The 13,170-nt window shown below is 45.7% G+C and overlaps 1 protein-coding gene across 1 annotated transcript in view; it reads left to right on the top strand.

Annotated features, from left to right (window-relative positions):
* Positions 1-13,170, top strand: part of NPC1 (NPC intracellular cholesterol transporter 1) — an 847,233-nt gene that overhangs the window by 483,267 nt on the left and 350,796 nt on the right. Inside the window, exons 9-10 of the mRNA XM_069620902.1 lie at positions 4,633-4,859; positions 4,947-5,047. Coding sequence (XP_069477003.1) covers positions 4,633-4,859; positions 4,947-5,047 — 328 coding nt within the window. The remainder of the gene's footprint in view (positions 1-4,632; positions 4,860-4,946; positions 5,048-13,170) is intronic.

The following is a 13,170-nucleotide window of genomic DNA, read 5'->3' as shown; positions in this document are numbered from 1 at the left end:
CGAAGAGTGAGAATCCAGGAAAACTGAGTAATTTGACTGCCCTTCGTTGTTAAAATAGTGGTAGGGTCAGTTAGGGATAATTTGGGACAGTGGACAGATTCTAATAAGACTTTCACTGATGACTGACGAACACCTTAGTTTGTTTGTTAGGTAGGGAATACTGCATAGAAATAGGGAAAGATGGATATTAAAATCTTTCTTTAATAAACACATATTGAGAAATGTCCAACAAGAGTCTGTGTCCTTCTTCTGAGCTGCCACAGCAGCCAAAGGTGGGAATCTCAATGTAGTTAAAAGCTGGAGGGAATGGGAGTAAGATGCGTCATATGGCTTCCTTGCCTATTTCTGCGACTGAGAAATGCCAAAATTGAAGCGTTTGTAGCAAAACAATTCGCTATGTTGAAAATGTGATAGGATGGGAGGTTGTGTAGCAGAAGTTGGTGATAACCTTGGTTGACGTCCAGTTATGTTAATTTAACGGCATTATTGAGCAATATGATCACGTATTCTGTTTTGGGTAAAGGATGCCTCTCGTTCTATAGTATTGTTGGAAATGGTGAACACGTGGTTGCAGCCTCCATTTCCTGGGCAAGTTGAAATCTGACTCTTTGGGGTGTTGTGGAATTCGTCTTGTTCATCAATGTGGAGGTGTACAGGCGGTCCATGTAGCATGCCAAGGCCTTTGAATAGTGGGGAAAGGCATGTTAGAGGGGCTCCATAGATGGTAAGCATAGCGTGACTTGGGACGTTGTCTGTGGAATGCTTGACATGTAGTTTCAACGAGCCCTAGTTGTCATGCGGTCTGGAATCAAAGAAGGCATCTAGCTTTAGCCGGGTCCCTCAGAAAATGGATAACAACAGGTATGCTTGTTTTTTAGTTGCAGAGCACATAGGCAAATTGCCCTACGCAAAGCAACAGGTCGTAGGTGCCCCATTGGAAGATGCAAACTGTGGAGGATAGCAGTTTGGGGGCTTTCTATATAAGACAAAATTGCTGTTTGTTCATGATATTGACAGTTACCCCCTTATCGATGATGAATTGGGTTTCTAGGCTAGACGTGGAGAGTTATCTTGGGTGAGGTCTCTGTCTTAGACGTGTCTGTCATGAGGTTCACCAATTCATCCTTGATCTCAGATATTGGTCGCACTTTGTTGTGGTCCGCGAGGGCTTCCAGGGTCGTATCACAAAGCTTGTCATGGTGCAACGGGGCAAGTACATCTCTGTGATGGAAATGGCTTGTCTTCTCTGCATACGATTTGGAAGTGGTTTGGATGACTGCACTTGCTGCATTTATGGACTATAACAGGGCATGCACCTTTTGTGGGAGAAGGAACACCCGGATTGGTAAATGTTGTGACAAGTTTTTATCAGTTGCGAGGCTGCGGCTTGTCATGAAATTGGGTTATGCAAGTTTTTGCTGACGTATCTGTGACATGGTCAGTTTTCCTGGGAGCATCGATAGCAGCTGCCTGGGACTCAACACGTAGATATTTGCTAGCAAGATCCATGATCTCCCCCAGAGGTATGGGTTTCTTTAGGAGGTTGTGACAAATCGAGAGAATTTGTCACTTCTACCCAAGAGGGATGCCCCCCTGTAAGGCTAGGGAGTTGAGCCGGCCCGCAACACCCTCCCTAGAGTTAGAGGCAAGTGCGACCTCACCGGCAAAGACTCCCCCTATCGGGACAAGGACTCCGGTGCATGTGAGGAACTCCCTAAGCCATTTCCCATGGTGGCATATATGGGACTATCAGATATGCAGAACACTATTGAAGCCATAGATTGGGAAAGAGACGAAACTGAAATAGACTTCTGCAAACAAGAAAAAAGATCTGTCTATTTAGGGAGAGACCTTCATATAACTGAGACTAATAGAATGATGATCAAAAAGAGGGAGGAACAACATTTGCATAGATGTAGCGAAACCCACAGAGATGGAGCAGAGAGCATAAGCAGGGGAAGCCCGCTAACACTGTGACACCTACGAGAGGTGGAGCAGAGGAGAGCTGCGGAACCCGCGACTTTCAGAGGTCGCCTAAATGCGAGAGCAAGATGGTGGAGGTCCAGCGTCTGTATGCAGTGAGGAGAGAGGGAAACAGGAGCCAGAGACCCGCTGGTGGCATGACCACAAAGACTTATCAGTGGGCAGTGTGCCCGTCCAACGACGCTGAAACCACTGCGTCGAGGAGTCCAGATGTCTGCTTACCAGCCATACCTGGTCCTAGGAAGAGAGAGGACCAAGAGTGGGACGCTGACTGAGATGACAAGACAGAGAACCGGAGCAAACTCCAGCAACTGCAGGTCCCAGCGAATGTTCCCCTGGAGAGTCTGAGGGAACAGGGAGAACCTGGAGGCCATCGGAGAATCCTTATAAAGCAAGAGAAACTCAGACCAGTGAAATTGCAAGACATTGCCGATTTAAGTGGGATGGTATTAATGTGAGAAAGAGGTTAACAAGTAAACTTGAAAGAGCACCACGATAGGCACATACCCCATAATCCAAGAAGTAAAGAGTGGAGAATATGAGAGAGAGACTTGTATGAATACCAAGAGAAGTTAAGGTAACCACTTAAGGGAAAAAATGCTCTGGGTCAATGGCCCGAGGAAAGGGGGAACCCTAAGAGCCAAGACAGTATAGCCCAGCTTAGAAGCTATATGTTACTGAACTCAAAAGGGTATAGCAACCTGAACCTGAGAAAAAGCAAGAGACCCAAAAAGCAGGGTATTGGAAAAGTATCACTGAAGTGAGCAGAAGACCCAAAGACATTGTGAAAGAGTGGCAAGAACTGATACATAATGTGACAAGAGACTATTTAAAAATAACCTACTAACAAGGAGCCCTGAAGAGAAGGCAAGACATTTCCATAACATAATCAGTAGGAGGGAGACATCCTCCTGATCACATTTAAGTTGGTTAGAATAGTGGTAGGTTCAGCTAGAACTAGTTTTGGACGGCTGATGAGCACCTTAGTTATTTACATAGGCAGGAAACTCCTATATATCAATAGGAAAAGATAGCCGCCTCCTTGTTATTTAATAAATAACTAGTGGAAATGTCATCGGTGTCCTCGTTCTTCTGACCCGCCATAAGGCGTTTACGGAACTTCGAGTACATGCAACCTTCAATAATTTGTAGGCAGATGGCCTCTTTTGGGAAGGCATTGAACTGGCAGTGAGCCACCTTTTTTTGTATGCGTAGGACAAATCTATCGTTTCATGGGCTAGTTGGCAGCAAATGGTTAAATGCAAAACATTTGTAATCCTGGTTTGTTTGGAACAGGATTTTCCTGTTAAGTGCTATGAGTGTGGCATATGTCTGCTTATTGGGGTCAGTGAGAACGTTTGATTGTCTTCACTTCATGCCCAACAGGGTTGGTAAAGAACTCTGCCATGTGTGATGTCCCCATCGCTTTAATGCGATCACCCATGGGTTTAATGAAGTGCACAAAGTATTCAACCGACTAAAACCATCAGCATCCTGTATCCATCTATCGGGTCAGCCCAAATGGATGGGTTTCTGTAGGAAGGAGGCCCTGTGTGACTGGGGAAGCATGGGTCACCAGAGGGCGCTTCGTCAGCGCACATAGTAGCCCCAAGGGAATGGCCTGGTGAGGAGCAACTGCCTGTATGTCTTTCTTTCACTCGGAGGCCAGCACTTTCTCCAGTAGTGGTAGGGCAGGAGGTTTATGGCCTTTTTATTTTTTTAGTAGGGTAAGGGGCCCTGTGGAGGGAGGGCAAAACACACTACACAGTAGTGGCAGAGAGGCCTGGCGTGACTGCTCCTTGGAGCAGTGGGTTGTCTCAACAGTAAAGTCAAGTTAGTGCCTTGTTGTGTCGAGTGCACAGGCACTCGTGGTGTGGGCAGCGTCTCTTCTGGCTGCAAGGGTGATGGAGCAGGTGATGTGAGCGACAACTGTGCCATGTCCTCTCTACTGGCGCATACCTTCAGCTGCTGACTTACTGCCTGCCGTGTGCGGCTTGAAGTAAGCTTGCAGGGGACAAAGACCCAAAGATTAGGGACATGCGGGCACCTGTCCCGTTGCCAGGTTGTTCTCTCGCAACACAGCGTCCCCTGGTAAGAGCATGCAGACACTGATGTGTGAATCCAGTATTTTATTTCACTGTTTTTCTATTGCCAACTGTGCAACTGCTCTTCTAGTTTCCCATGAAGTGTCTTTCCTGCCATTCCTTTCTCTTAATCTCGCCCCCTCTCAACCTTAACTTCCTGACCTCTCCTCCTACGACTGTGGCTCGGCCAGGACAGAACAGTGGTAGTGCTCCAGATTACTTTCTGTTGGCTGTGTTTTCTTAATTTTAGGGCATCACAAAAGTGGCTTCTGTGCAGCTCACCTATAGGGTGGATTCCTCTCTTGAGCACATTGATTTACCTAATGTCCACATACATGCCATTCCTCTGTCCGTCCATAACCAAAGAGCATGGCTACTATATTGTTGCATTTTGAAGAAATTGCTTGGCATCATGTTTAGCGCAGTATGAAGAATGGAAAATGTAAAGGGTGAGACTTTTAAAATGCAAGTAGATTTTCAGTGCCAGATTGTTACTGTTTGTTTTTACTTTGGTCCATGTTATCTTTTTGTCCAATTAATTCATGACCTATTTTACCTGCTTCAGATACTTGACTTGCAAAACGCAATAGAGGCCATAACCGCAAACTACCAAAATGAGACTGTGATGTTAAAAGATATATGCTTGGCACCTCTGGCACCCTACAACAACAACTGTACAATCCTCAGCGTGCTCAACTACTACCAGAACAGCTATGATGTACTCAACCATTCCATTGGTGATGACTTCTACACCTACGCTGATTTCCACCATCACTTCCTCTACTGTGTCCGGTAAACAGCTCCAAAATGTAATGACATTTTATTGTTTTTATTCAAGGGACGAGCACTGACCGTACATCAATCCTTTGTGTTTTGTAGTGCACCCGCCTCTCTGAATGATACGACACTACTACACGATCCCTGCTTGGGCACGTTTGGTGGACCAATTTTCCCTTGGCTGGTGTTGGGTGGATATGATGGTAGGTAAGCATGGTGTAATTGGGTTCATTGTACTTATGCAGTGGTGGATCCTCCATTGTATCCTATTAGATTAGTCTTGCGATTTGCCCTGAAAGAAATCAGTTTGGGGTGAGTCCTACCTGCTCTGGGAGGTGATTCGAGAAGCGGCCAGATACTTGCATGTAATTTTTGGGATTAGTGGGGGGTTGGCCTGAAAGAGCTTAGGGCCTTGTTGTGTCAATAGTGCAAGCTCTTTTCTTTTAGATGGGGAAAGTGCATTGTCTTCAGGCATTTGAAAGCACGGCTCAGGATCTTGAAGGAGATCTTGAGCTGCATTGGAAGGCAATGTGTGCTAGGGGTGTCACGGTATTAGTTTTATGACGGTACAATAACCTTCTTGCCAAATGACGGTATATCATGGTTATCGCGGTATAGCAGGTGGAGTTAATTAATCTTAACAAATATTTTCTAAAAGGTCATAAATTGTCAGATTTATCATCACAAACAAAACCAGGCACCCAGGGCCAGAATTGGGCTTTTCAACATGCTTTCCACTGAAATGCCACCCCTTGCTTCCACCAAACACAAACACGTGTGGAGAGGAGGAGGTGGGGGGGAGCCCTGCTGCCACTGGCAAAGCAAACTGAATAGCTTTTCTTAAGTGGTCATTTAGGCTTTTAGCTCCCCCACTGGCGAAGATGAACATGTTGTCATCTTGATAACCTGCATGCCACAGATCAATGGAGTCTGATGGTAGTATATGCTTGTGCGCATACACACACACATGCACACGCACTCTCTCTTTACGTTACAGCCTTTAGTTTACTTCCGGGCCAAAAGGTGTTCAGTAATCACGGACATGTTACCCTTTGGTATGGCAGCAGGGAATACCCACAGAGATGAGTACATTTCGTAGTATGACTTATTATATGTAAATTCAATGATAGAACCAGGGAAATCCCCCATTGTCATATGTTTAGAAAACATTATCCATTATAAATATATAAACCCCAAAGCCGCCAACCCAAAGTCCTGGGAGGATAGCTCAGCGGCAACGTGCGTGCCTTGTAAGCAAGACGGCACGAAGCAACACAGGTTCGATCCCCGGGTCCGCGCTTAGAAACCTCTGGGTGTTTAAGCACGTTATAAATGCGCAACTAAGACAAAAACAATTACGCAACTAAATAAACAAAAACAATTTCTTTAACAGCGCCTCGATGCCCTCGATGCTACATACTGATTTTGTGTCGGGCACGTGTGGTTTATGGAATGGCATTAAAAACTGCTCAAACTGAAACTACTTGGCAGACGGCACATCCAACAGTGCAAGACCAAGACTGCGCAGCACTTGCTTACTGCAGCCTTTCCAAATCAGATTGAAAAGCACACTTAACGGTATGAACGGTATAAACAATGTGACGGTTATTATTGTTCGATTAATTGGTTCACGGTATCTTTAACGGTATACCGTAATACCGTTACATCCCTAATGTGTGCTGCGTTCTGGGCTTGATTCCTATTTACTTGACAGGCTGGGAGGTGGATAAGTACAGGAATTGCAGTATTCAGCCCTGATTTAATAAGTACCCCTATCACAATATGTTAAATTCATGATGGATCAGTGAGTTAAAGAGAATGATGGATATGTAAATGGATCTGGGAAGCACTCTCCGCGACAGGCCTTACTTTAGATGACTTGTTAAGCTTTAGAGGTAAGGCCTGTCTCCCCAGGTAGCCACACAGCTGTCTGTTAATGTCACAGTACAGCCAGGGTACTACCCAGCAAGGGCAAGTATCAATTATGGAGGAAAAGCCCCAAATCAGTGAAAAAACCTCCTGTGGGAGTGGATCAGTAAATGGAAGCTCCTCCAGGTCCAAAGTAGCAAAGATAAGTAAAAGTCCAACGCGAAACTGAAGAAATGCTGAGGTTTGCAATGAAGACTGAAGGAATCAATCAATGTAAAGGACTGGAGCCAGGAAAATAAGCGGGAAATGAATGGAAAAGCAAGGAAGCAGAGACCAGACGGGTCAGTCACAATAAGGAAAGCAAGAATCAAGGAGGTAAGTCTTAAGGGGATAGGAACTAGCGTTGTAGCAATCACGAGAACTGAGCAGATTGCGACACATCGTCTACCGTCTTGTTGCCATTCTTGTAGTCATAGCCGATGCCAAATGCTCTGCGCTATCTTGATGCACCCGTGTCATGGTGTTTTGCTGTGTGGAAAGTTGGCACCATCTTGGTATGGGCCGACATCCCACATAACATCGGCATAGCGATGTAGATGCCTGCAATTGCCAGGCCCGGGCTCGGCGGTGAATGATCGTAACATCATGCCCCCTTCCAGGGACCAAGCCACCCGATTTCTATTGGTACCTTGAATGGAAACATCTTAATAACAGGGGGGCATGTACATTGGAATAAGGTTCCCAGGATCGTTCAGCCACTGAATACTCTTTTCAATGTATCTGGTATTGCAACACACCTCCATAAAACTGGAAATCACAAATTCCTGCAACTTCATATTCTTCTGGATCACTGCTAAGAACTGGTGGTCTGAATCCTTTGTGGGGTGTACCCAGAAAAGGCTAGAGTAGAGAAACATGAAATGCTGGATGAATGCGGTGCCATGAGTAAGGTAAACACATTTTGGAAGTCACCGGATTGACAGCTTTTAACACAGAAAAGGGTCCAAAAAACGTGGGTGCAAATTTCTCGGGTGTTAGTATCCGGGGTAGATATTTGGCAGAGAGCCATACCCGATGTGCCTTCCTGTACAGAGGGGCTTTGGACATTTTCCTGTCTGCATATACTTTGCTGGTTTTTTGAGACTGTAGTAATGCTTGTGAAGTTTGTTGATATATCTGCTGTAAGGTTTGAATCAATTCTTTGTCACGACCCACTTCCTGAAACCCACCCCCGGCAGGCCCATGGGCCAGGAGGGGTCTTGGCTCGGGCCCCCAACAAGCTTAGGCATCCTTTGCCTAGGCCCTCTTGGGGCCAGTCCTGGCACCTTTGGCACCAGGCTCATACTTGTGCTTGGGAACTACTTTATTTCAATGCCAGTCAACATGGAGGCATCCACATAGCTTGGCATCTTGGAACCAAGCTATGCGGTATAGTGTTTTGGGTGTGGTAGCCTAGGGACTATTTTACCTGGACTACTTTCTTGATGCTATTTAAACCACACCCGACTTGGAGAACACGCTTCACGTTACTTTGCAATCCTGCAACGTGACGCTCATCGTGTTCAGCAGCATCTGCGAACCTCGGAAGAACAGCACCTGAAAAACAAAAGGGACATAGTTATTAGCAGCAGCTTACCTGTGATTCCACCGCTAGCTGCCCTCTGCTCCTGCAAACAGCATCCAAGGAACAGCGAGCCTCCCGGACCGTCGGATCTGTAAAAGGAGAGAAACAAGACATTTACAATTGTGCCGGCAGCTTACCTCTCAAGTCGCCCATCGACCAGCACCGCCTTCGGACTTCTTGATCCGGGTAAGCACCGCAACCTACGGGAACAAAAGACAACACGTTAGTAAAGGCAAGGCATCATAGCGCTGCGCATAGCGCCTACTTACCGCATCAAGGCGCTCTCGAAACACCATCACCTGCCGGTGAGTCCAAATTCAGCCAATGTTCCACAGCGAACTTCCGCGCACCTAAGGAGAGAGAAAAGACATTATTGAATCCAAGAAAGGCTTACAGTATATCAGTAATAAGACCTACCTGAAAGACTCTAAAGGGCAGCATCATTGAAGTAACTAGATCGCACTCGCCCGCAAAGGACAACGCGCCCCTGCCAAGAAGGCAGGACGGAGTGCACGCCAAAATCCATAACAAGGCAGAACTTCCCCGCTGATTATACCAGGGGGCGGCTGAGAAGGGCACCAGGTGAGCGTAACATTCTTCAGCCATAAGAACCGTTGAAACATGTGAAGGTAGATGGTTTGGCCAACATGGATGCTAGCCATAAGTGCAGAAAAAAGGACTTTCCCTGTAGATGTATGTCTGACATTGTTATAGGACAATTCAGCCAAAGCCAGGAGAGCTGACCAGTTGTCTTGAGCTAAGTTGGTATAGCAGCCGAGGTATTGTTCCAAAGTCTGGTTTAGTCTCTGTTTGGCCATTCGTTTCCAGATGATAACCAGAGTATACAGCCCTTTCTAGGCCCAAATGCTTACACACTGCTGACCAAAACTAGGAATTGTACTAAGTTCCCCTATGCAAAGTAATAAAGCCAGGTAAGCCGTTTAAGCGTAAGATATCTTTGATGAATACTTATCTTGCAGGCTGTAGGCAACTTTGGTAAAGGTAAGAAATTAGCCAATTTTGTAAATGAATCCATGGTAACCATGATGGCGGTGTGACCTTGTGACAGAGGCAAATCTGTGATGAAGTTGGTGGATATTTTCTGCCAAGGTCTGTTGGGTAAAGACGGTTGTGTATGTTTTCCCACAAGTGATCTACGAAGGTTTTTGTTCTTGGCACAGGTCATACAATTGGTTATGTCTCTTGACGTCCTGATTCATCCTTGGCCACCAGAAATTTCTTAAGAGGAGTTCTAGGGTATTGTTCACTCCTCTATATCCACCTACTACTGAATCATGAGACAGACGTAGGGTCGAAGGATGCAATTCTTCTGAAGGTACATAAATGTTCCCTTTGTAGAAATATAATCCATCTCTGTTTTAACTTGGACCTTAAAGAGATTTCAGGTTTTTTTGTTGTTGTCTTACTCTTTAGCTGATGTATCCACATTTCCATTGTGCATTGAAACTTAGCTTGTGGAAGCATTTTTCCATTGGGGGACGTGCTTTGTTTTGGGGAAAACCCATTGGGGGAGAGCATGTCTGCGATGTGATCCTTTGTCCCCGGTACATAGGTTATATGGCATTGATAATGAGAGAAGAAATGCACCCCTTGTGCCTGCCTGCTGTTTTGACAATCATCATTTTGTAGCAACTGCAGATGCTGGTGGTTTGTTCTGATCTTGACTGGTTTCTGAGCACTGAGGAGAAGATGCCTCGATTCCTGGCAAGCCAGTTTAATAGCGAATAGCTCCTTCTCCAGAACTGAATAGTTCCTCTCTGCAGGTGCCAATGTTTTAGAGAAATAGGCCAAATGATGTTCGTTGAGAACCACTCCAACTGCAAAATGTGAGTCGGCTAGTTCCAGAATGAACTCCTGATCATATAGTGGCTGGCGTAGGAGCGGGGGCTGTATTAAATGCAGTCTTGAGGTTGTCAATAGCTATCTCCGTACCGGAAGTCCATCAGTAAGGGACATTCTTCTTTAAGAGGTTTGTTAAGGGTAGCACCACCCGGGAGAAGTTTTGTATGAATTTACGGTAGAAATTGCTAATTCCGAGAAACCTCTGTAATTCCTTCACATTGCGGGGAGGCTTCATCTGTAGAATGGCCTTCACCTTTCTGGTGAACTGACTCTGCATCGAATACACATTTCTACGTTTTGGCTTTTAGATAATGTTGTTGTAGACGTTAAAGCATTTGGCATACATGTTAAACATGTTCCTCTTGTGTCTTGAAATATAAGGATGTCATCTATATAGACCACCAGGCTGTGCAATAGGAGGTCTGAAAAAATGTGGTCTATAATACGCTGCAACACAGCTGGTGTGTTTGCCAAGCCAAAAGACATGACCCTGTACTGGAAATGACAAAAGGGGTTCTAAACACAGTCTTCCACTCATCACCTGCTCTGATTCTCACCAAGTGATATGCTCGCCTAAGATCGAGCTTGGTGAATATCTTGGCTGTTTGTATTGCTTCCATAATATCAGGGATGAGTGAAAGGGGATGGATGTCTAGTACAGTTACCCTGTTTAGACCCCTATAGTCAGTGCAGGGTCTCAACTCAGTGACGTCCTTTTTTTTTTTTTTTTTTGGGAATAAATAACAGTGGTGCGCCTCCAGAGGATTTGGATTCAGTAATCAATTCCTTTTTGAAGCTCTCATCCAAGTAAGCTCTTAACAGTCTTTTCAGCCTGAGACAATATAAAAATACGACTGAAAGTAACTTGGAGTCTGGCATTCAATTAATGTCTTTTTAACACAAAAAACGGGTTTGAAGCATGTGGTTAATGTACAGCAAATTTGGCAAGAGCAAATCTAGAAACACTACTTCAAAAGCTATCCCTAACAAGAAGCACACCCTGTCCCTGCCAGGGGGTGCTGTCCCTAAAATGGGGTGATGCGCCGCCTATCTAAAAGAAAAGATGGAGTGCAATCCCTATCTCTACTGTGCTATCAATCTGACATCTCAGATCACCATAAAAACCCACATGAATGGTCAACCATCGAGTGGACAATGCATCGTTGCCACACCTTTTTCATGCAACTAACATTACTCAGAGGAGTTGTGGGGCTCCGATGGCCCTTATTCACCAATGGAGCAATATGTTTTGCGTGCGTTCGTATGTGGGTGCCAGTGGGTAATTAAAACAATGTGTGGATGGGAGTAGTTGATTTGTAGAGCTCCAGACACCTATTACCAAAAGACGGGTGTAAATCTGTTCAAATCATGTATCCTAATTTCTTTAAACGGATATCTTATAATCAAAAGGGGTCAACCGATTTCGATGACTGGGGTAGTTAATGTCATCATCTTCAGGACCAGTTCTTTGTAATGGGGGCTTTTGTCCCTTCAATCCAAAGCTGAGAATCGTACAGCAGCCTCATTACCTGGGGAGGGGCAGAGAAACGAGAAGAAGCTGAGTTCGCTATTTCTTCCAGTTGTGGATAGCTACTATCACTAACATACTGTCACTGTTTGTGAAGTCTATCAGAGATAAATGTACACAATTTCGCTTTTATTTAAGGCTAAAAAAAAGGAAGCAAACAAAACGGCACCGGCTGATGACCCCTGACAGATACAGATGGCAACGAGCATCACAACAAGAACTGGGACAGTTATTTTGAACATAAGCGCTAGCCACTCTGGCACCCAGGCAAATAAATGAATTGAGTCAATGGTCCAGCGTGAAGTCATGCATTTCTTTGACCATTTTTTCATGTATGGTACTTATCTCCTCAACCGCTTCCGTGAGTGTCCCATGGGCGGCATCGTTGGCGGGTATTGTGGTGCAGCAGCTGCTTCCCATCTTCTGGCAGACGCTTCCCTCCATTGTAGTCAGCAAGTCGAGAATGAATCTGTTCTGCAGGGCTATCAAGCGTAGCGCAGGGAGCTCTTCTCGCACTGCGTTCAGTCCTTTTTGGTTGTTCACCAACTGGAGCACATTGTACCGGGTTATCTGCAGCCATTTAGCATTGGTGGCTGCTTGCACCCCGGGAAGCAGGAGAAATGTGAAGAACACGGATGCTTTGATTTAAATTTTAAAATGCTGTGGGATTGCGTCCAAGCTCAGTGTTCATTCGGCAGATATGGAGTTACTGTTCCTTTTCTTCCTTGGCATTCACTTTGGCTCGTTTCTCATCTTCTTCAGTTCTTTTTCTCTATTCTTAGGGTGGAAAATTCATTGAATGGGAACAAGTCCACCCGACGGCATGACCAATTAAGGGCTGTGGAGGGTCCATATTCATCCCCAGCCTGGAGGTAACTGGGCATAGGCTCTGGACCCGCAGGCCCACCAGAATTTTGTCAGCTCTGCTGATTCTTTCTGCAATGCTGAGTTGCTCATCGTCCTCGCTCAGCCAGTTTTTACCCTGAGCGCGATCGTCCCAGTTGCAATGAAACACAAAGAATACTGTGTGAGCGGTTTTATGTAGACTGAGCAGTGTTTTTCATCTATCGATGCAGCTCTTTCTTGCATGGTTACACTCTAGGACACTCACGTCCTAGAGATCCTAGAGTACCCTCGGCACCAAGCCTCCTGTATGGGCTCACTCCCTCCCCTGAGTGCGGGCGTTGCTCGGGACCAGGCAGAACTTTGTGACCTCTGCGTCTTCAGAGCCTCCTCAGTGATGAGTGCGGATCAGGTCTGCGGCCGGCGGACCCGTGCCCCGCAGGGAGGGCAGCCGGAACACCTTCACTGGACCGAGACAACTGAGGATCTCGCTGGTGCCTCCAAAAATGTATCGGGTGTTCTCCAAAAGCTCATAATAAATAGTTACCACAAGTAGTCTGAAAAGGAGCGTACACCAAGCAAGAAGTAACGCTGTTTAT

The sequence above is a fragment of the Ambystoma mexicanum genome, chromosome 5q (genome assembly GCF_040938575.1).
Source record: "Ambystoma mexicanum isolate Mex_15411 chromosome 5q, UKY_AmexF1_1, whole genome shotgun sequence".
Classification (NCBI taxonomy): domain Eukaryota; kingdom Metazoa; phylum Chordata; class Amphibia; order Caudata; family Ambystomatidae; genus Ambystoma; species Ambystoma mexicanum.
This window is presented reverse-complemented; position numbering and strand designations above follow the sequence as displayed.